Below are 22541 nucleotides of genomic sequence, written 5' to 3'. Positions count from 1 at the left end.
AACATGGAGTCTTCCCTCATGTAGAATATGAAAGGGGAGATAATTAGAATAGAAGACAGTGAGATTAAACAAAAATAATAGTGATAATGTTATAAAAGGCATACGTATTTTATAAAAAGGGAAAAATTAATCTGCCACACATCATGTATCTTGTTAACCATAACCCTTGTTTCTTTTTCCTTTTACTTCTCTTTTCTTTTGTAATGTCCTAAATGGGAAGAGGAATGAGTTATCTTACAAATTTAGATTTTGCAAACTTGTGCACTGATGAGAGTACTATTGAAATGCATTGTTAAGAAAAATTTTCAACACACAAATGTGTCATTTCCTTTCTTCATGGACCAGATGCTGAAATACTATGTGATAAAGATTTTAGGTCTCAATTGTAAAGAGAGGGAAGTGGATAAATCAGTGCTGCCGTCTTTAGGACAAACGGTAAAAGAAGTTTATTTTAATGTTTTTCCAAAATTGCTTCTGTTGATTGTATGTGTCTACTGTGTGTGTGTGTGTGTGCATGTGTGAGAGGTGACATGTATAAACATGTGTGTATATATGTATATATATGTGTGTGTGTATATATATATGTATACACACATACATACACACACACACATATATATATATATATATAATTGATTTCTTATAGAATTTTTTATCCTAATCACTAATTATCTGGTCTGGTTGTTTCAGTGATTTTAAAAAAAGATTTCTGCTAGGTTTTCGGGGAGCAAAAAATGTGTGTGTACATAAATATATATGAAATATATTAAATACTTTGTAGGCTAAACTAGCAAGAAATCTTTGGCATGTAATTGTCCAGATTTTGTTTAAGAGTTGTTGACTTTATTCAAAATGGGATTGAGGATATTTTAATTGGTCTCATTTCCTTTTCATATAATACTTTTGGCTTTAACCTAATGTTTATTATTACCTGTTTTTGCTTATATAACAAATATTGGTTGGATATTTACTATAAGCACTTTACTGAACTATATGTAGGGAAGGGATCAGAAAAATATAATCTATCTCCGGGAAGTCCATGATCTAAGGCAAATAGGTATAATATGATTTGAGCACCTTAAGTAGCTGTAAGACTGCTGTGGATAACTACTATGGTGAGGTAGGAGAGGCCAAAATCACTTAGGGGGAAAGGATTTGCAAAGATCTTCATGGAGATGTGTGAATTTAGGTTCCTGTTGAAGAACGGGTAAGATTTACACAGCATAAAATGGGGGTTAGCATTCTCACTGGCCATGTGAGAATAGTGATAGAAAAGTCACAGAACTGAGATTGTAAATGTTTTATGCAGCATTTAGGAGGTAATACTCTCTAAGACAGTGCCTATCTTCAAATCCAAACCTCCCTACTTCCTAGTCTTGTAACATTAACTGGTCACTTAAACATTTTAGGTCTTAGTTTCCTAACCTCGTAAAATGGAGAAAATACTTTGTGTCTCATGGAGATACTGCGAAGGTAAAAGAAGAAAAGTCCATATTAAAAAGCAAAAATGGCATTTAAAAGTGATTATGTATGGATATTACCTGTGTACCAGGAAATGTATAAAAAATATTTTAAGTGTTCATAATTCTTAAACTGACACTTTAATCCTTTTTACATATATGAAAACATCCAATTAAAATATTTGCCAAAGGTCACATGGCTAGGAAATGGCACAGCCAATATTCAGACTTAGACTTCCAATTCAAGGATGAATTCACTGCCAAGGTTGGGTGTCAGTAGCATTAGGCACGATATGGATATGTCCATCCAGGCCTTAATACCTTTTATGGATATATTCCCTAAGTGTAGAGCGCTTGGAAACCTATTAACTCTGTTTTCATTCATATATACTTTTGACTGTTCATACAACACCAAACTTTTTGTTTTTAAATAATAAGGCTACAGAGTTATTATTTACCCTGAATCTTAAAAATGAAATTAAGAGTTTGATGCTAAATCTGAATAAGGAACACTCATAGAAGAATATACATTAAATATATGTTACATATGAAGACTTTATTCATATCTACATAAAGAAACTCCTACTAGGGATGTACAAACAATTGATAAGAAAAATAAAAAACCCAAGAAGAAAAATAAATAATAATTACTTGAAAAAATCTCCACACTAATAGGTAAAACAAATAAAAGCCACTTTGAGGTATCATTTAATGCCTATCAAAATCTCAGTGATTCTAAAATATTATTACTGAATAATGGTAAATTTGCCTAAAAACTGCCATGTTCCTCTATGACTGGAATCTTTGTGAATTTGTATAACCTTTGTGTATTCATTCATTGATTCATTCATTCATTGATTCATTCATTCATTGATCATTCCCATGATCATTTTAAAGACTTGTCAGGCAATAGATACCAAAAAGTTTAAATAGTTTTTCTTTGATCTGGTAGTGCAACATATGCTGAATTATCCTAAAGAAACAAAAGGGGCACCTGAGCGGCTCAGTCAGTTAAGTGTCTGACTTCAGCTCAGATCATGATCTCCTGGTTCGTGAGTTCTAGCCGCGCATCGGGCTCTGTGCTGACAGCTCAGAGCCTGGAGCCTGTTTCAGATTCTTCATCTCCCTCTGTCTCTTCTTCTCTGCCACTCACGTTCTGTCTCCCTCTCTCTAAAAACTAAATAAACATTAAAAAAATTTTTTTAATAAAAAGAACAAAACTAAATTATGCAAATATTTGTAATATCATCATCTATGTTAGTGAAACATTGCCCTCCAAAGAGAAGGGAAAAAATTTTTTAAGTTACATTATAGGAAAATAGGTATATAAATAAGATACATACATTTGATGAATTATTATTTGGCCCATCTGTTTAATTTGAAAAAAATAATTTGAAGTATAAAAATACTGATAGGATTTTAAGGGAAATGTGTGAGACCACATGGTAATATACACTGTGATATCAACTGTATAACATGGCTACATATGAAGGTATGTTTTCTTATATTAAGGTGATGAGGTGACCATTTTTTTATTGAAGTATAGGTATAGTTAGTTGACATATGATATTGTATTGATCAGGTATACACTATAATGATTTGGCATTTATGTACATTACAAAGTGATCACCGTAAGCCTAGTTACCGTCTGTCACCATACAAAATTATTACAGTGTTAATAATGACTGTATTCCCAATGCTGTGCTTTACATCTCTAGTTACTTAGTTATTTTATTTTATTTTTTTAAATGTTTATTTTTGAGAGCGAGAGAGTGAACATGAGCCGGGGAGGGGCGGGGAGAGAGAGAGAGATACAGAATCCAAAGCAGCCTCCAGGCTCTGAGCTGTCAATACAGAGCCCGATGTGAGATCATGACCTGAACTGAAGTCGATCGCTTAACCGACTGAGCCACCCAGGTGCCCCTTACTTAGTTATTTTCTACTGGAAGTTTGTACCTCTTAATCCCCTTCACCTGTTTTGCCCAAACCCCTATTCACATCCCCTCTGGCTACTACTGGTTTGTTCTCTGTATTTATGAGTTTGTTTCTGTGTTGTTTTGCTTTGTTTGTTTATTCATTTTGTGAAATTATGGTAGTTGTCTTTGTCTGACTTATTTCACTTAGTATAATATCCTCTAGGCCTATCTTAGGCTGTCACAAATGGTAGTATTTCATTTTTTATGGCTGAGTAATCATCATATATATATCTTAAGCATGTCTTCTTTATCCTTTTATCTATTGGTGGACACTTATTGCTTCCATATGTTGGCTATTATAAATAATACTACAATGGGGGCCCCTGGGTGGCTCAGTCGGTTAAGCAGCTGACTCTTGGTTTCAGCTCAGGTCATGGTTTCACAGTTGGTGAGTTCAAGCCTCCCATGGGGCTCTGCACTGACAGTGCAGAGCCTGCTTGGGATTCTTTCTCTCTCCCTCTTTCTCTGCCCCTCCCCTGCTTGCTCTCTCGCTCTCTCTCAAAAATAAATAGACTTAAAAAATAATACTCGAACAAAGTGGTGCATATATCCTTTCGAGTTAGTGTTCTTATTTTCTTCAGATAAATACCTAGAAGTGGAATTGCTGGGTTAGATGATATTTATATTTTTGATTTTTTGAGGAAACTCCATACTTTTTCCACATTGTTTGAACCGATTTACATTCCCACCAACAGTGTACAAGGGTTCCCTTGTCTCCACATCCTTGCCACCACTTGTCATTTCTTATCTTTTTGATACTCGTCATCCTGACAAGTATGAGGTGATATAGTCACTGTGGTTTTGGTTTGCATTTTCCTAATCATTAGTGATGTTGAGATTGTTCTCATATGTTCGTTGCTCATCTGTATGTCTTCTTTGGAAAAATGTTTATTCAGTTCCTCCACCCATTTTTTAATGCAGCTGGTTTTTGTTTTCGTGGTTTGTTTTTGTTTTTGGTGTTGAGCTGTATGAGTTCTTTACATACATTGAATATTAAGCCCTTATCAGATGATAGGATTAGCAATCTTCTTTTATTTGACCTAATGTATCTTTCATATTGTTTTAATATTTTTAAAATAAACACAGGAAAAACTGAAGGGTATGTTTCCAAATAGATTAACATTGAAACACTTTCATTATGGTTTTCCTATTGTAGCTTCTGTAAACTTTTCCTGACTTTATAAAAAGCTGATATTGCAGAGATGTGTTTCACTTCTCATGAGAACATGCTTTTAATAGATTATACAAACTCAAAAGATTTCACAACCCTTTTCCAGTGCATTGACATTTGGTAGGAATTGCAACTTTAGTGAGTTTACTTTTTCTCTTAACGTAGGAAATGACATTTAAAGACACATTTGAATTGTTTGAATTGTTCACTGGCTACTGACAAAACTTTACATGAGTATGTTCTCTAACATGTCCAAAAAAATTACAATGATAATAATCAGAGTAAAGAACTAAAGTAATCTGGCAAGTGTAATAAATGATTTGAAGGTAAAGTGAGAACGTTGGAGGTGAAAATTTTTGTTTCAGTTTCTTATGCACAATTCAGAGAAGAACCTTTTATTTCCCAATGTATAACAGAAGAACTTTTAAAACTTCCACATGAGTGAAGTATGAACTTATTTTGAGGAATAACCCCAAATATGAAAACTAATCATCTTGCAAAAAATTCTTTATTTCATTTATTTATGCAATTTCTTATAATGCATTTATATATGTGTGAAATGGCAGGAACTTAGTTTATTAAACCAAAGAGAGAAAAACTCCTGAATCCTGGATCTGTGGTGAAAGGAGCCAGACGATAGACAAGATAAATAAGGAAAAAGTATGGCATGTTAGTTGGTGATAAATTTGGGCAGCAGGGTGCCTGGGTGGCTCAGTCGGTTGAATGACTCTTGATTTTGGCTCAGGTCGTGATCTCACAGTTTGGTTTGTAGAATCGGGCCCTGTGTTGGGCTCTGCATTGGGCTCTGCGTGGGTAGTGAGGAGCCTGCTTGGGATTCATATTCTCTCTCTCTCCCTCCCTCTCCCTCCCTCTCCCTCCTCTGCTCCCCTATGCACACATGTGCTCTTTCCCAAAATAAATAAAGAATAAAAAAAAAGGTGGGGGGGGGGAAGGATGGGAATCCAGCCAGGAAGGAGAAGAGGAAGTGAAAGAGGTAGGTTATAATTTTAAATGTGATGCTCAAGAAAGGTATGAAACAGTGAGGTTTTAGTCAGGACCTGAGCAAGATGGGAAGGGGTTCACAAGTTTGGAGCGGATGAGTGAACATTACCAGTTAGGGAGCTATTAAAACAGTCCAGGTGAGCAGGATCATGAAGCTTGAGCAAGGATGGTTGTAGCAGAGGTGATAAGAAGCGGTCAGTTTCTGCCGAGGATTTGAAAACAAACCGACAAGATGTGATGGTAGATCGGATGGGAGGCTAAGAGAAGGTGGGGGACAAGGAAGACCTCTAGGTTCGGGTCATACTAGAAATCCAAGTAATGACGTTATTAGGCTGTTGCGTATACACGTCTAGACAGTTCTGGGCTAGATATTTCTAGGAGATAAAGAGGGGATAGGTTGGGAGATGAGGAGTGAGCAGGGAAAGTAAAACTCCCCTCAGTGTACGGTCTTAGTGCCTTCATTCTTCAGTTGTCCCTTCTCAACAGAAAAGCTTGGCTGTGGCCAGATTTCTGATGTACACTTAACACCTTTCATTTTTTACTCATTACTCCTTTTGGATTTCTCAAGTCTGCTTCTGCCTCTACCGTACAACCAAAACAGCTCGAATTCCACGTGGCAGGTTATGGATGTCCTTTTACGTCTTGAAATTCTTTTTTTTATTTTCCATGACTCTGACTTGTTTTTTTTTTTTACCATGATGTCAAAGGTTCTTGGCAAAAATACTTGCTTTTCTTCCTTTACTTGCCCACTCAACCTGTTGGCTGTCAACTTTATGTCCCTCAAATTTTTTTTTTCCTGAAAGATATTTTCTCCTCTGATTTTTTTTTTGTCCCATTCTTTCAGTGCTACCTTCTTTAAGTGCTACAAGCTACATTGTGCTTGTTCATCAATTCTTTTAATTTCCTCCTCTTTTCTAATGCCTCTTGGATTCTCCACTTAATTGCCCACCCCATTGCTACTATCCAAGATGCAAGGCTGGGGTAGATAAAAAATGAGCTGAAATCCAAGAATTGAGGTAGAGAGGAAGGAATGGCTCCAGGGAAGTCAGAAGTTGTTTTACAGTCAGATATGAGTCCTGTGGGTAACAGTAATCTGGAATAAAGCCCTAACTTTTGGTTTGGGTGATCACGCTTTGCTAGCACCTCTGTATTACCAACATATACCCATATGTCCAACTGCTTCATGTATGTCCCAGTACGCAACGAATAGAAGGTAATAAATAATAATAATAACAGGTAATATGAATGGATGATATGCCAACATAAAGAATTCTAGAGAAAAGAAAACTTAGGTTAATGTGGAAAATATACCATTGTGACCAGTTGTATTATTTTTAAAAATATGATTCTGAGACTTGAGATCTGAGCTGAATATACTGGCTTGGTCAGTATGCAGATAATAGTCTAAGCCACAGAAGTGGATGAGATTCTTGGAAAGAGTATGGAGTCTAAGAACAAAAGAAAGTAACAATAGAAAATACCAGCAGTCCTGTGACAGCACCATCTATGATTAGCCTAAGCAGCTTTTTAACATTTTTTTTTTCTGGAAAAGACTATGCCAGTGTTTCATACAGTTCAAGATTAACCACCATCTCTCATACACTGTCCTGGAAAACAAACAGAATTTCCCATGGTGCACAGGAGTAGCCAGAGGGGAGTGTTTTTCACTCACCATTCTACTCCACAGATTTGAGTGTTCATCTCCCTTCCAGCACCCCCGTACCTCTCGGGTTTTATGTAGCCCACATATGGTCACTTAGGCTAGTCCACTTGTAGATACATCTTAGAGGATTTTCTTTTTCAAGGTTTTAAAAAATCGACTCAAAGAAACTATACTTTGAAATACAATAACTTGTACAATGTCATCTGCATAAGTCCATAAAAGGTAGATGAAAGGTTAGAGTCCTAAAGAAAAACAAAATTGAGCCTCAGCTCTATTTCAGTATGAAAGGGAGATAAATAAGATATTTAATGGGTGGTGTATATTTTATCACTTGTAATGTAAACCAGATCACAACTGCCAACGCAAAGAATAATTTTTTACTTACTTTGTATAGGTACTTCCTCAATAATATATTTTGGGTAAGTTGTGAAAGCCAGATAAATGTATGCAATCAACAAAATTAAAGAAGAAATTGATGAATAGAATTACCCCAGCCACATGCTTCTCTAGGCTCGTCTGCTGAGCCCTCTGTCCAGAACTGCTGCTTCTGTGATGCTGATCCTCTCAAGTCTCAATGCCGTCCATGCCCTTGTGCCCTTTAATAGACTTGCCATCCCTGGGATATTCTTCTAATTCCTGCTCACTTATCAAAACTTGGATAAAGGCGTCATCTTTTCTGTGTTCTCACCTTGACCACCCACTTGCTGACGAATTAATGACTCCTTTTTGGACCGGGTACGCTATGCTGTGTGTGTGTGTGTGTGTGTGTATCACTGTCAGAATATTACTTCTAAAGATTTTACTCTTCCATATTAATGCGTAAGAACTTTAGTGGTTGTGAATATTCTATACACATTGATCTTGGCATATTAGTGCTTTGCACAGTGCTTGATATAAAGACACAAAATAGGAATTTGTTGGACTGGCCTACATGAAGCGATAGGTATTTTGGGGGGAGGAGCATGGGGAATAGGTATTTCTGCCTTAAGGTCATTGATTGAAGGTAACCTAGAGGCACCTAGGGTGGCTCAGTCCATTAAGCGCCCAACTCGATTCCCTCATCCGGCTCACTGTGCTGAGGGTAGAGCCTGCTTGAGACCATCTCTCTCTCCTTCTGCCCCTCTCCCCTGCTCACTCATATTCTCTTTCTCTCAAAAAAAGAAAATAAATAAAAAAAGAAAATATCCTAATATCATCTTTTTGTTTGTTTGTTTTCATGGTGTAGCATCTAGCATTCTAGAGCCACTTAAAAAAAAAAAAAAGTGGAATTTTTTCTTTCTCCGAAAAAAGTCCTTTAAGCCTGTGGGTTCTAAATTACAAATTTAGTTGTAAGAACATGTGGCACTTCTAAACAAGTATATGGATAAAAATAATTCATCCTGCTTTATTGAGGGCAAACTTAGATCAGTAAATTATCATTCTGGACTTGCCACCTTCTTTCTTCTTTAATAAAATGTGTACATTTTCTATAAGAGCATTTATATAGACATTAAGAGTTGTCGTATATGTATACATAAACAGGGAATGATTTGAGAGATATCTATCTCCAAAAAGCAATTTGAGCAACCTGTGTTGTTGCTGAAGTTCATGAAGATGTTTTTTTTTTTTTTTTCATGAAAACAAATCTTCATTAAAGACATGTTAACAGTCAGATTGCTCACGGCAAATATTGCAGAGAGAAAGTTCCCGACCTTCTATCCACATTGGGGATTTATGTTGAAGAGCAGTTCTACAAGACAAAATGGTATTTGGAAATGTTATAGGGATAAAATTTTTGGAATTGTTTGGGGGGGGGCGGGGAAGCAATAATATAAGGACTAGGAAACATTATTGACATGGAGAGAGTGGCAACCAGGGATGATAAACACCCTCTACAGCAAAGATGGTCTTTTGCAAAAAAGACTTGTCCCAGCCACAATGCTCATAATCCTCCCTTGAGAACTACAATGAGGTGTGGCCGTAGCTAGGTGCATACTGGAGCTGACAAAATAAAAATGGGTGCTGCTAAGGAAAAGGGTAGGATGAATGGCAGTGTCTCAACAGCATGACTTAGTCACCCAGCCCTAAGATGTGGTTCACGTTCAAGAAAGCTATCAAAAGAGTAGGAATGCAGGAAAGGAAGGAAGTGAGGGGAGAGAAAGCAAGGAAGGAAGAAAGAGAAGGAAGAGAATGAATCTGAATCGTGGACACAACCCATTTTACTAGAAATTTCTCTGTTGAAAGAAGCACATCTATTTTAATTTATTTTGAGAGAGAGAATCCCAAGCAGGCTCCGCACTGTCAGTGCAGAGTCCAACGCGGGGCTTGAACCCACACTGTGAGATCATGACCTAAGCCGAAATCAAGATGACTGGCCACTCAACTGACTGAGCCACCCAGGCACCCCCACCTCTTCTTAAAAAAAAAAAATTTAATGTTTATTTTTGAGAGCGAGAGAGGGAGCATGTGAGTGGGGGATGGGCAAAGGGAGAAGGAGACAGAAGATTCAAGCAGGCTCAGTGCTGTAGCACACAACCTGATGTAGGGCCTGAACTCTCCAACCATGATATCAAGACTTGAGCTGAAATCACTTAACTGACCGAGGCACCCAGGTGCCCCAGAAGCACATCTTTGTGGTCTCAATAGCTCCAAACCTCCATCTTGTTTAAAAAACAAAACTAATATGTTTAATCTTCCACCTTACCAAAAAAAAAAAAAATCTAGACCATTCATTCAGCAAATATTTATTTATTCTTTCTTATAGGTTGCTATAGGTTCTTGCTAATTCAATATTGAATGAAAACAGACATGGTCACCCCTCTTATGTAGCTCACTGTCTAGAGAGATATATCAGATCAAAGAGGTTTCATCTTTTTTACAAAAATATTCCCATCTAGAAGACCAAGTAATATAAGAGATATTTCTTTTGCATTTAAGTGAAAATGAAGTTCTAGTACCACAAATATTAGGGCAAAAGCCATGGTCATGGCCAAGGACAAGGGGCCAGCGAGTAGCCTGACAGGACAAGATTTCTAGCTAAATGGCAGGGTATGTATAAATGTGTACTTTTTGAGCTCATTCTTTATAAGCTGAGTTAAAAGATAAAAACCTTTGCTACATAGTCCCAAGTGCTTTGAACTATAGTTTTAAAATGAATTCAGCTAAGCTTTCTTGTCGTCTCAGGTTTTAAAAGTGTTTGTTTTGCTTGGCAAGTAAAGCTATCCTCCCAATCAAATAATAGAATAAATTAAAACCAGGGAAATAGCAGGAGAGGCTCCATCTGAATTATCCAGTTTGGGTTTCTATAATGGTCAATTTTCCTAGATAATTGTATATTTCTTTTTCTTTGTCTCTGCCCTAATGAAAGAGGATCTAGGGCCTTCCCTTCCACCTGTGTACCCTTTGTCCCATGGCCAAACCATTTAAAGATGGTCCTTGGTCAAATCATCAGGGTTTACAGGAACTACAACCAATCCAGAGAATGATGCTTACACAAGGAGTGTCATTGCAAACTGCAAAATAAAGAATCGCCTGGGTAATCCTTAAAAATATATATTGACAGTGAAGTCACATCCTTACTTGCCAATCTCCCCAGAGCAGGATGAATGTTTGTGTGTGAATGATTACCCTCCATTTCCCGGACAGGAGATGAGTTTGGTGCCCCAGAGATGCCTGTGCACTCAGTTAAAACTTCAGCTGTACTAAATCCCTAACTCAGCATTACAGAAAATAAGAAATGATCAGAAGATGTTGACTTTATGCTAAATTTATCAATCAAGTGAACTGAACTGTTTCCAAGAAAAAGTCACGCAATTTTTTTTTTCCCCTGCAAAATGTTCTTCAGATGTGGTCCTCAGAATGGTGGCTGCAGCCTCATTCAAAAAGCTGGTGGGAATTGCAAATTCTTTTTTTGTTTTAATTTTTTTAATGTTTATTTTTGAGAACACAAGTGGGGGAGGGGCAGAGAGCGAAGGAGACACAGAATCGGAAGCAGGCTCCAGGCTCTGAGCTGTCAGCACAGAGCCTACCTGGGGCTCAGACTTATGAACTGTGAGATCCTGACCTGAGAAAGTCGGACTCTTAACGGACTGAGCCACCCAGGCCCCCCAGAATTGCAAATTCTTGTCCCCCACCTTAAATATCAGAATCTGTGAGGGTGAGGCCCATCAGTCAAGCCTCTCAAATGATTCTGATGCATCTTAAAGAGACATAGGCATAGATTGTGTTACAGAATATAAATGTGCTTAAGCTGAAAAGACACACTTGTGTTGCTACCAATCTATAACGAGGGAAGCCCTGAAAGAAAACAATATAGAAAAATTCCGGTTTTTTCCTGTGGTTCCTACTCTAGTGACTAGACTTTGTCTCTCTAAAGTGATAAACAGATGTCTTGGCCCAAGAAAACCTGGCTCATGAAGCTCTGATAAAAGATCACTGGAAATACTTGCTGTAAATCATTCATAACTCTTTGTTCTATCCAGAACCTCTAATAAAAGATCACAGGAAATATTTGCTCCAAGTTTTGCACAACTATTAGCTCTAAGGGAATTTTTTTTTTCAGCTAAACAGTTGTTTTCTGTCATGTGAGAAAAGTTGTTTTTTGTGTTTTGTTTTTAGGTAAGAAAGAAATGTCACTTCTTACTCTCGAAAAACACACATCTACAAACACAGATACACATCTGTCCATAGAACGATACATGAGTAGATTCCACGTAGGGTAGGTCTCTCTTTAATGTTAAAATTAAAACTTAGTAGGTACAATATATTGAGGTGGATATGTAAATTTAAGTAATTAATGATACTTGTTTCCTTGCGAAAATTGAACTGTAAGTATAAATTTCAACCTGAGACATTCTGCCCAAGGGCCCTAGACATTTCATGGGTAACGAATGTCTTTTTCCACATGTCTTCTAGAAGTATGGAACCGTGGGATAGGTTTCCCGATCACCAGGATGATGCTGATAGCTGCTCAGAATCTGTGAAGTTCGACGCCCGCTCCATGACAGCCTTGCTTCCTCTGAGTGAGTAGAAGGGTGGGTTGCCCATGGAGGTTGTGTCCTTGTAGGTAATGACACTACGTAAAACTACAGCCCTGGGATTTACCTTACTTGTGCATGAGTATTAACATAAGACTTATTGGATGAGTCGATCTTCTCTTCTTTTGAGACAGACTGGAAACTAAGCTTAGGTTCGAGTAAGGAAGCTTTGTCACAGGTTAAATTAGTCCACAGGTTGATGGAGTCCTCTGATTTCTCAGCCCCTGGACTAGGTCCTGGCAATGACAATACCCTTTGCACCATTAATTAATATTTGAAAATCAGGGGCGGTATATACTAGTATTAGTTTCCTAGGGCTGCTGTAACCAATCACCGGAAATGGAGTGGCTTAAAATAATACTTATTCTCTCATAGTTCTGAAGGCCAGAAATCTGAAGTCAAGATGTCAGCAGGCCATGCTCCTTTCAAGGCTCTAGGGAATAATCCTTCCCCACCTCTTGCTAGCTTCTATTTGCTTCTGCCAATTCTTAGTGTTCCTTGCCTTATAACTGCATCATTCCTGTCTCTGCTTCCATCTTCACTTGGTCTTCTTCCTGTGAATTGACGTGTCGTTTTCCTGTAAGGACACCAATCATTGGCTAAGGGCCCACCTTACTCCAGTATGACCTCATCTTAACTTGATTATACCTGCAAAGACCCCATTTCCAAATAAGGTCACATTCACAGGCAACTAGTGTTAAGTCTTCAACAGTAACTTTTGTGGGGGAAACAAGTCGGTGCACAACAGTACTGCACCATTTTTGCACAGGTTACAAGAGCTCAAAAGAATCCATATTCGGCCAAATCTGGACAGGCTCTCTTAAGGCAGCAGGACAGAGTTGTGTATGATTCTGCTGAGCTTCAAAGGTTGAATACATTTCACCAAAAGGTTTGGGTGGGTGAAAAGGATCCACAGAGAAATCTGAGTCACTGGAAGGAGCATATGCAAGTGACAACATCTATGAGTTCTTCTGTAGACAAACCTGAAATACAGACCACAACCCCAAGGCGCGACGGATACCGAACCAACAGTGGATGGGAGAACATGGCACCCATGAGGCAAAAGGAAAAAGACCCTAGTGAAAGCTGTTAAAGGTAGAGACGCAGAGAGATTGAGGAGGGAGGACAGAGGTATTGGAGACAGAGGAAAGACGACAGAAACTGGAGAGCTACTGAAAAGGCACAATGCAGAGGACTGATTGTAAATTGAACATAAGGGCGATGACTGGGTTTCAGGCTCATTCAACCTGACAAAGCGATCGCCCATCTTACCTGTATTGTGGCTGTTCTTTTTCTTTTTCCTATGAAGAGATCTTTCTCTTCATAACTTTTTTTTTCTTATTTTTACTTTTAAAAATTTTCTCTAAGTTTCCTTTTCAGTCTCTCATAGAACATTATCAAACAATAGCTAAACTTGAAAACAAAATATTTTTTACTGTGTAATGAAAACAGTAGCCTCAGGAAAGAATTTTTTAACAGACGTTTTATTCACTAATCAGAGAAAATGGCTTCATCTTCTAACATTCCCCTCTACATTGAGTTAACTTTTCCACAGTTAGTATCCCACTATATGAATCGCTGTTCCAAGTAAATGGATAATATAAAAATATTAATATTTTCTGAAATACCCAGAGGATCAGCTTCATCGATCCATTCCAAAGGTTAGTCAAAATGTGAATAGTTTTCTTTCTTTTTTTTTCTTTTTTAGTGTATTGAAATCAAAAGAGATCTCCAAATACAAAATTATTGAGATGAAATTGGAAAAGAAAATTTGCATAATTACCGTTGAAAACAGATGTCTTTTACCTGATTTAAACTCTGAAAAAAAATGCATAATTATGTAATGACTTGAGAAATCTTATTTTTACTCAGAATCTATTCCCCAATGAACCAGAAGAGTAGCATTTACGTTTGAGTATGTTGGTATCATTATTAAAATTTATCAACTAACTAGTGCCCCAATATGAGACAAGTACAAGTCGTGGAGGACACTAACTTTGTCATAGATACTTAGTTAATGGGAAGTAAATCAGATGTTCATAGTGATACCTGTATTGGCCTATCCGGTCGGTGACCGTTCGTTTTGCTTCCTAGTAAATACACAACGACCTACTTTTGCATTTCCCTTTCATTCCAACAGGCTTGGTAGTAATGATAGAATTGGAGATTGCAAAAATGTTAAGTAAATAAGAAGAGTAAGTTTTCTAACAGTAGGTTGGGCTTTTGTTGTTTTAGATCCTAAAAATGGTCCTACCCTTCAAGAGAAACTGAAGTCTCTCAAAGCTGCACTGATTGCCCTTTATCTCCTTGTGTTTGTAGTTCTCGTGCCTATCATCGGAATAATGGCAGGTACAGTATTCTAGAGTTTTGAAACTCAACAACGCATCTAGTTCTTGTAGAAACAAAAGAAAGCATTCAGTCTTTCACATATGGGAGATTCATAAGGGAAACATCATATGACAAAGTATTCCTCAAATTCATAAATAAAAGATTCTTCAAAGTTATTAAGTAAAAAATATGAAATAGAGAATGGAAGATTAAGGTAAAGTATAGATAGGTAGAGAGGAGATGGGATGGATTAGACAGTTTCAAAAAATAGGTTATCCTCTGGAGTTTTATGCACTTCAAGCAGTGGGGGCACACATTTTATGATCAGCATTCCAGGTGCCAAGGGGAAGATATAAACAGGATCGTTTACATGAACAGTACCTAGAACAAAACAAAACAACAACAAAACAAGCCAGTTCGAGTGAAAGCTCTTTTGTTCATGGCATTGGGAGGAGAAAGAAATATTCCTATAAGTCTTCAAAGGGAGTAGACCTTGTAAAATAATGGTCTACGCTTCAGTAAAATCTTTGTGGTTTATATGGTCACATGTTTCATAAGGCTATTATTTTAAATATTTCTAAAAATAACCTGATAGCATCCCTCAAACTACTTAGGAAGAATATTTTATAGGCACATGTTTCTTTGGCAAGTCTGACTTGAGTTGGGGATAGATTTGAGGGTTTCCACAGGGGTGGGTGGCCCGCTTATCACTGAGTCAGATCCGTAAAAATGACTCCCCTTGGTAGCCTTTTTGATGGATTTGATTGGCATTTGAACTTCCGTGCCTTGTGGCTGTCCTCATCTCTATGACTGGCAAAATGTCTGGATGTAGGCTCTAACAAGCGAGGAGTAAGATAAATTTTTATGTGCATACTACTCAGCTTAACAAGAAAGTGCTCCTAACACAAGGCCAAACCTTCTTGGCTAAGGGGTAACCTAAAGTAATATTCTAGGACAGAGCCAAAATTTGCTAAGAAATGATGATAAAACCACAACGGTTGTGACAGTAGCTGTCATTTGGGGGCATTTACTACATTCAACGCACAGATTATCTTAATACACCTTTACAATTATCCTTGAGCAGACATACCATTATCCTCGTTATCCACAGAAGGAAACTGAGACTGTTGAGTAGTAGAACTGGAGTTCTTATCCATGATTCTTGACTCCTAACCTCTTAAGGCCTACTATCTCCCAGTATAATTAAATTTTTAGAACAAAATGTGTCTGGCCAATTAAACACACACACACACACACACACACACACACACACACACACACGAACAGAACAGTCTCCATAATTTTAGCTGAGAAAATATTTCCACAGGTAAAAATTAATTAATTCCTATCTTGGCCATTAAAAACAAAAACGAAAAACAACCACAAGAAACTAAATTAACCAATCAAGCCAACCACAGCCATCTACATAAAAGGACCTAATATAGTATGTCTGTCATTAAACGACTGACTTCCTGATGAATTTAGATTATCTGTATGTTGATCATGTATATGCTTGTTCACTCAAAATGCACAATTGAAAGGTGCTATGTTGCTTGGAATAATTAGCTATAAGCCAGTTAGAATTTGGACAAATTTCATGACTTTTATACAAACCATGGCCTGCAGAGTCAACGGCAGGTAGTGCAACTTCTGCGTAACAGGCATGTGCAGAATGGATCCATGAAGTCTGGAGAGAATTCAGTATTCTAACCAAGTTCAAAATCTTTGGGCGGTTCGAAAATACTACCAAGTTTCCACATTCATTGTTGGGTTGAAATGACTGATCTAAAGTACTTTTGTTTCCTAAAACTAAGCAGGCACCTGTAGGATTGACAAGAAGTTAAAAATGTTCAAATCTCCTATGTTCACATTAGCATTCATGTTCACCAGAATTTGGACTAGATGTCACTATTTCTATCATACTTGAATAAACAATTGACAATCCATTTTCAACGTAAGTTACCGATCAGAATATTTTCCAAAAAATAAAAAACACCCAAATGTAATACAGATCTCTACTTGAGACAAAATAATTACAAATAAGGGCAAAATATATTCCTAAAAGATAAAAATTACTCTGTTTTTGGCAAACAGGAATTGATGGATGAAATAAAATGTGCATAAAAACTCTTTTCAAATTGAAAATGTCTTACACAGTGGAAGATACTTTTAATGATAAAGTCTACTCCATATGCTATCATCTCTTAATGAAACTACCAGATCCCTGTCCTAGTACAATGAAATAACATCTCTGGACAATAAAATACAATCTAGGATTAATGTATACATAATTGTTGCTGAAATACTGAAGATTCTTTAGTTCATAATAACACAAATTTTTGGCAGGAGAAGATATTAGCGACATGAAGGAGTAAATGTGATCTGTGAAATATCACTCTCTCCCTGGGGGTTTGCATAAGCCATAAAAGTTTGTCTCCTTTCAAATGTGAAACAGAAAAGTCACAAAATGCCATCTCCCCAGTGATAATGAGAGAAATGAACATTTGAAAATCTGAACTCTGACGTTCTTTACCTAGATTTATGATACAGAGTTAAACAGCTTTTTGAGAAGTTAGTTCGAAATTAGTTTTTATGCAGGATTTGGGAAAACAAGCAGTGTTGTGTTTGTAAATCTATAAGCGAAATGTAGCCTTTATTGTCAACTGTATGTTGAGCTCAATGTCAGATAGAAACCCTTGGTCACATGATATTCTGTCAGCTCAAGTCTTCCTTTTCCGTACTGTGGGAAAGATTTGCTCTCTCGCTATGAAATAGAAGTTATTTTCAGTGAGCGAAGAATTCCATGGTTGAGCATTAGATCACTGCGCTGAGTAAAATAAAGTGCAGAAAGTACAATGCTCATTGCAACGCCCCACCTTCCCCCCTGCCATGTTTTAATATTAAACGATATTAATTCCCCCATCGATACTTTCAGTATTGTACATACAGATACATAAGTCACAGATTTAGAATCCAAAATATTAATAACAAAAGCTCGAAGTTAACAAATGCTTGTTGTATGCCCGGAAGTAGTGTAAGTACTTCACCTCTATTAGCTCATTTAATTATGTGAACACTGACTGGTCGTATCCTGTCACACAGGTAGTAAAATAGAAGCATTGACAGAGGATCTTGTCCAAGATCACAGATTAAAAAGAAAAGAGCAAGAGTTGCTAACCCAGGCCATTCTACTCCAGAAACTGGATTCTTAGCTGCTACCTAAAAAAGCAATAATCATCGTGAAATGAAAATTTTTAAGGGACATCTTTGAAATAGTTTTGTAAAAATTGTTAGTTTGAGTCTCTATTACAGTCAAAATCCATTCCCGCTATTATCCTCTCAGAGTTGCTCAGACAATGCTTTATACGCAGCAGGTGCTTCATAAATAAACCAGAGAATTAAATGTATGAATGAGGCTGTCGGTCCAGAGCGTGCTCCCCACACTTAATGTAATAAATGCGATGAGATCCAACTAAAAAATACACTTTTTGTCCACTTTCTTGATAAATTAAGTATAAAATAACACTCTGTGGGATCTTGTCAAAATGTAGTGCGAGAGTTCATTCATTCAGATAAGCTAATTTTGAAGAGAGCATAATGAGGAAAATATGTGCTTTTTAAAATTGGGATTGGGGCACTTGGGTAGCTCAGTGAGTTTAGCGTCTGACTCTTAATTTTAGCTCAGGTTGATCCCAGGGTTGTGGGATCGAGCCTGGTGTTGGGCTGCACACTAAGCATGGAGCGTGCTTAATTAAGATTTTCTCTCTCCCTCTGCCCCTGTTCCCACTTGTGCGTGCACGCTCTCTCTATATGTATATGTGTGTGTGTGTGTGTGTGTGTGTGTGTGTGTGTGTGTGTATATATATATATATAGTTTTTAGAATTATATATAATACTTTTAAAAACTAACTTGGGATTTAATTGTATATATAGTTTCATGCTTATTCCTCATATGATAATAGTTACAAAAACAAACATTATCAAACAGCTTCTTTAACTAAAGCTAGTGAAGACAGTCTCTAAGATCATATCTTTCATGGATAAGGCACTTTAATCTGAATAGAATTTTCATAGAGGCCATTTATATGCTATGAGATTTACATGCCTTATCTCACCCATCCTCCAAACCACTTAGAAGTAGTTACTACTTTTCAATCTTTGGGGAACTTAAGCAAGAAGAGAACTTTCCCAGAGTGCCTAAGCTAGTCATTGAGAAAAGGAGCTAGATTCTAGAATCAGGCAGCTTGTTCCTGGGTAAATACCAGGCTCTCATTTGTTTAAGTACCCTTGAGCTTGGAGTGGAAATAATGATCTTTTATATGTTATCTCACTGAATTCTCAAAAATCTATAAGGCTGATCATATTGCCATATCATTTTTGTTAAAAAAACTGGCAAAAAAACCACCAAAAACAAAGGGGGGGGGCACCTGGGTGGCTCAGTCAGTTAAGGGTCTGACTTCTGCTCAGGTCATGATCTCACGGTCCGTGAGTTTGAGCCTTGCATCGGGCTCTGTGCTGACAGCTCAGAGCCTGGAGCCTGTTTCGGATTCTGTGTGTGTCTCTCTCTCTGACCCCCCCTCCCCCCGTTCATGCTCTGTGTCTCTCTGTCTCAAAAATAAATAAACGCTAAAAAAAGTTTAAAAAAAACAACTGGCATATCAGGTATAGCTATTTATGTAGATCTATTTTTAAACTATATGAAGTTACTCTTTTTATTGCTCAGTAATGGCCAAATATGAAAAATCACATGTATTCAAAATAACACAAAAGACTGATAGACATGTACATAAAATAATATAGATAGATACAGAGGGAGATAGGGAAAAAATCTCACTGACAGGGATCAAATGATATTTAACATTTTCTTCATTAGGTATAATTTTGTATTATTTTTGTCTGCAAAGCTAATGTTTATGCTTTTAATTATTTGAAACTATAAACATAGTGCTCTAGATCCTTTCAGAAGGACAATTAGCTTATTTAGAGAACATATGCCAATTTGGAAATCCATATCAGCGGCTCTGTATATCCCCCAAATACCATTTAGTAGATTCTTTTTTTCTTTTTCAGGAAATGATTACTTAAAAGATTGTCAAAGTATTGGATCTCTTAGTAAAAACAGAACAAATGAAGTGTGGGGGAGTTGTTAAATAAATCTGGTAGTCCATTCAGAGAATATGGCGTAGGTATTAAAATTATTTTTGTAATAGTTGTATACTAGTGAAAAAAGACAGATTTGGTATACACACACCAAAATGTTAGCACTTAACTGAGGATGGTGAGATTAGTGGTCGATTATTCTTCTTCATTACCTGTCTTTAAAATTGTTTCTGTCATGAGTATATATTTTATCATAGGTAAAGGGGAATCTTAAAAGAACAGTATTTTTTAAAGTGAAAAAAATTATTTGCCCAATTTCCTGTTCCACCAATAATAAATGAGGCCTGTATAAACTGAAAATGACAATTCTCTGCCAGCTTAAGCGACTGGATGAGGAAGATGAGCCAAAAATTTGTTCATACAGTGGTTAACACTGGTACTTCTACTTTTACTAGATAGTGTTTTTGTCACATCATTTATCTTTGTAACAGCTAATGTATTCAACATACTTGCTTCCGACATTGTGTTAAGCATTATCTCATTTTATCCTAACGTACCTTGAGGAATAGGATACAATGCGCTTCACGATCTGTAGAATTTACTCTCACTGTCAAAGCCAAATGCGGTGGCTCGGAAGATGCATAGAAGCAGCAATTCAGAAAGAATGACTTGATCCTGGAATAAATTCTAAAGTAAAGTGGGAGAAGGAGAGTGTCTTCCTCTCGGCGATAGGTGTAGTGTGGTTCACACATTGTGTATTTAAAATAAACACCTGGTTTAGTTTGGATGGCCTTCAGAATGTTACAGTGGATTGGAACGATATGGAATGGAATGGTGTGTGCATTTAAGGCTACTGGTCATGACTTTGTTTATTTTTCCTTAAATATACAGCACAAGTCCTGAAGTGGGAAATGAAGAATTGCACAGTTGGTTCAATTAATGCAAACGATATGTCTCAAAGTCTCGCAGGAAAAGCAAATGACAGTGAAGAAGAAATGAGATTTCGAGAAGCTGTAATGGAACAAATGAACAACATGGAGAAGAGAATCCAATTGATTTCAGATGCAGAAGCCAATCTCATAGATTCAGAGCATTTCCAAAATTTTAGTCTGGTGACTGATCAAAGATTCAATGATGTTCTTCTCCAGCTGAGCACCTTGGTTTCCTCAGTTCAGGGACATGGAAACGCAATAGATGAAATCTCCAAGTCATTAATCAGTCTGAATATCACATTGCTTGATTTGCAGCTCAATATTCAAACACTGAATGGCAAAGTCCAAGAGAATACATTTAAACATCAAGAGGTAAGAGTTTTTGTATTAGAAGGTCACATGCCAGCACTGAATCCATCTAGATTCTATCTCCTCAGATAGTTCAAGAAAACACAATATGTAAGCCCTGTTTCAACGTCATCTGACTTACCCTGATTCCTCTGGTAATCCTACCAGAAGATTTTACATGAATTTAACTAGTGTCTTCTCCAGATTCCCAACAGACGGTGAATTTTTTTCCATTGGATATAGACTCTCTTAAGGTATTTTAATTTTATAAATCCTGTTATACTATCTCTTGAGACTGTCTAAGCCAATTATAATTTTTAGGTGATATTTGTAGCTACTCTGTATTTGTGAGTTTTACAACAGACCCAAATTTCTTCATCATCAAAGAAATGGAAACATCATAGATACATACAACATCTAAATTTAAAATAGTCTATTTTGTCATTCCCAAGAAGTATACATACGTTTTAATGTGTAAAGATAACTATAATTAGAGTTGAATTTGGAATGATAGATACAGCATCTTATTTTTATCGTAGGATCAAAGACACAGGATAAGAGAGCAAGACATGTTTAGATAGACCAGCTTGTCAGCAAAAGCTTTTATGCAAAGAGCCAGGTGTAAACATTTTAGCCTTTGGGGACTCTAAGGTCTCTTTTCAACTATTCAACTTTGTCATTCCAGTGCAAAAGCAGCCATAGCCAATTTGCAGATACACCAGGGAGGCTGTGGTCCAGTCAGTCACTCTTCACAAAAACAGACTTTGACCCTTGGCTTGTAGTTTTCTCACCTCTTCTATGGACTATTGTGTGGCCAACCTGCTGGATTACTTTGTATTGATGAGAAAGAAATTAAGCAAGCCCCTTATTTCAAATTGGGGGGGGGGTTGTTGTGAAATAATTATAATTGCTCCATCCCATGAAAAATAAGTAGATGACTAAAATTTAACTACTCCTGTGAAAAAATGATCTTTACATCACAAAATATCTAGGACCTAAGAACATAATTAACGTGAAGCCTATAAAATTTCTACCCTTAGCGAAGCAATGTTGGCATCTTGGTAGTAGATTTTATTTGAATAGAACCCTTTTTGATTAGTGAAGTTGTTTTCTGTATAGATACAGTGTTAACTGTAGTGATTTTTTAAAAAATGGGTTATCACTTACAGAGCATCAGTAAGCCTCTGAAGTTGTAACATTAAATGAAGATCAACTAAAATATTGACTAGAGCATAGACGAAACAGTTTAAGGAAAAATAGCCTACATATTTATTTGTCAGGTACAATCACTCAGAACTTTTGAATTTCACATGATCCTGATCTTAAGGTGTCAGAAGACAATGGCATAGTTATATAAATAGGAGGACTTTGTTGGTAAACCTCATGCCAACACCAGCCTTGATACTCTGTTTCTATTCCATATCATCTCTTCCAAAATCTCACTGTGTTTCCCACACTGTTAATAAGTATGTAAGCATATCAGCCACTTTGAAATATCAATGACTTGGGCTACAAAGGGGTAGAGATTCACTAAGAAGCAGCTGTC

The 22541-nt window shown here is 36.9% G+C and overlaps 1 protein-coding gene across 2 annotated transcripts in view; it reads left to right on the top strand.

Annotated features, from left to right (window-relative positions):
* The first annotated feature begins 346 nt into the window (after positions 1-346).
* Positions 347-22541, top strand: part of MSR1 (macrophage scavenger receptor 1) — an 82298-nt gene continuing 60103 nt past the window's right edge. For both annotated transcript variants that reach the window (XM_047091711.1, XM_047091712.1), the window contains exons 1-4: positions 347-435; positions 12166-12272; positions 14523-14636; positions 20607-21019. In XM_047091711.1, coding sequence (XP_046947667.1) covers positions 12170-12272; positions 14523-14636; positions 20607-21019 — 630 coding nt within the window. In that variant the 5' untranslated portion in view covers positions 347-435; positions 12166-12169. The remainder of the gene's footprint in view (positions 436-12165; positions 12273-14522; positions 14637-20606; positions 21020-22541) is intronic.

The sequence above is a fragment of the Lynx rufus genome, unplaced genomic scaffold, assembly GCF_022079265.1.
Source record: "Lynx rufus isolate CCGP_SWC_20201006 ecotype Redwood Valley unplaced genomic scaffold, mLynRuf1.p SCAF_3, whole genome shotgun sequence".
NCBI lineage: Eukaryota > Metazoa > Chordata > Mammalia > Carnivora > Felidae > Lynx > Lynx rufus.
The sequence above is the reverse complement of the archived record's forward strand: the minus strand, read 5'-3'. Positions and strand labels throughout refer to the sequence as shown.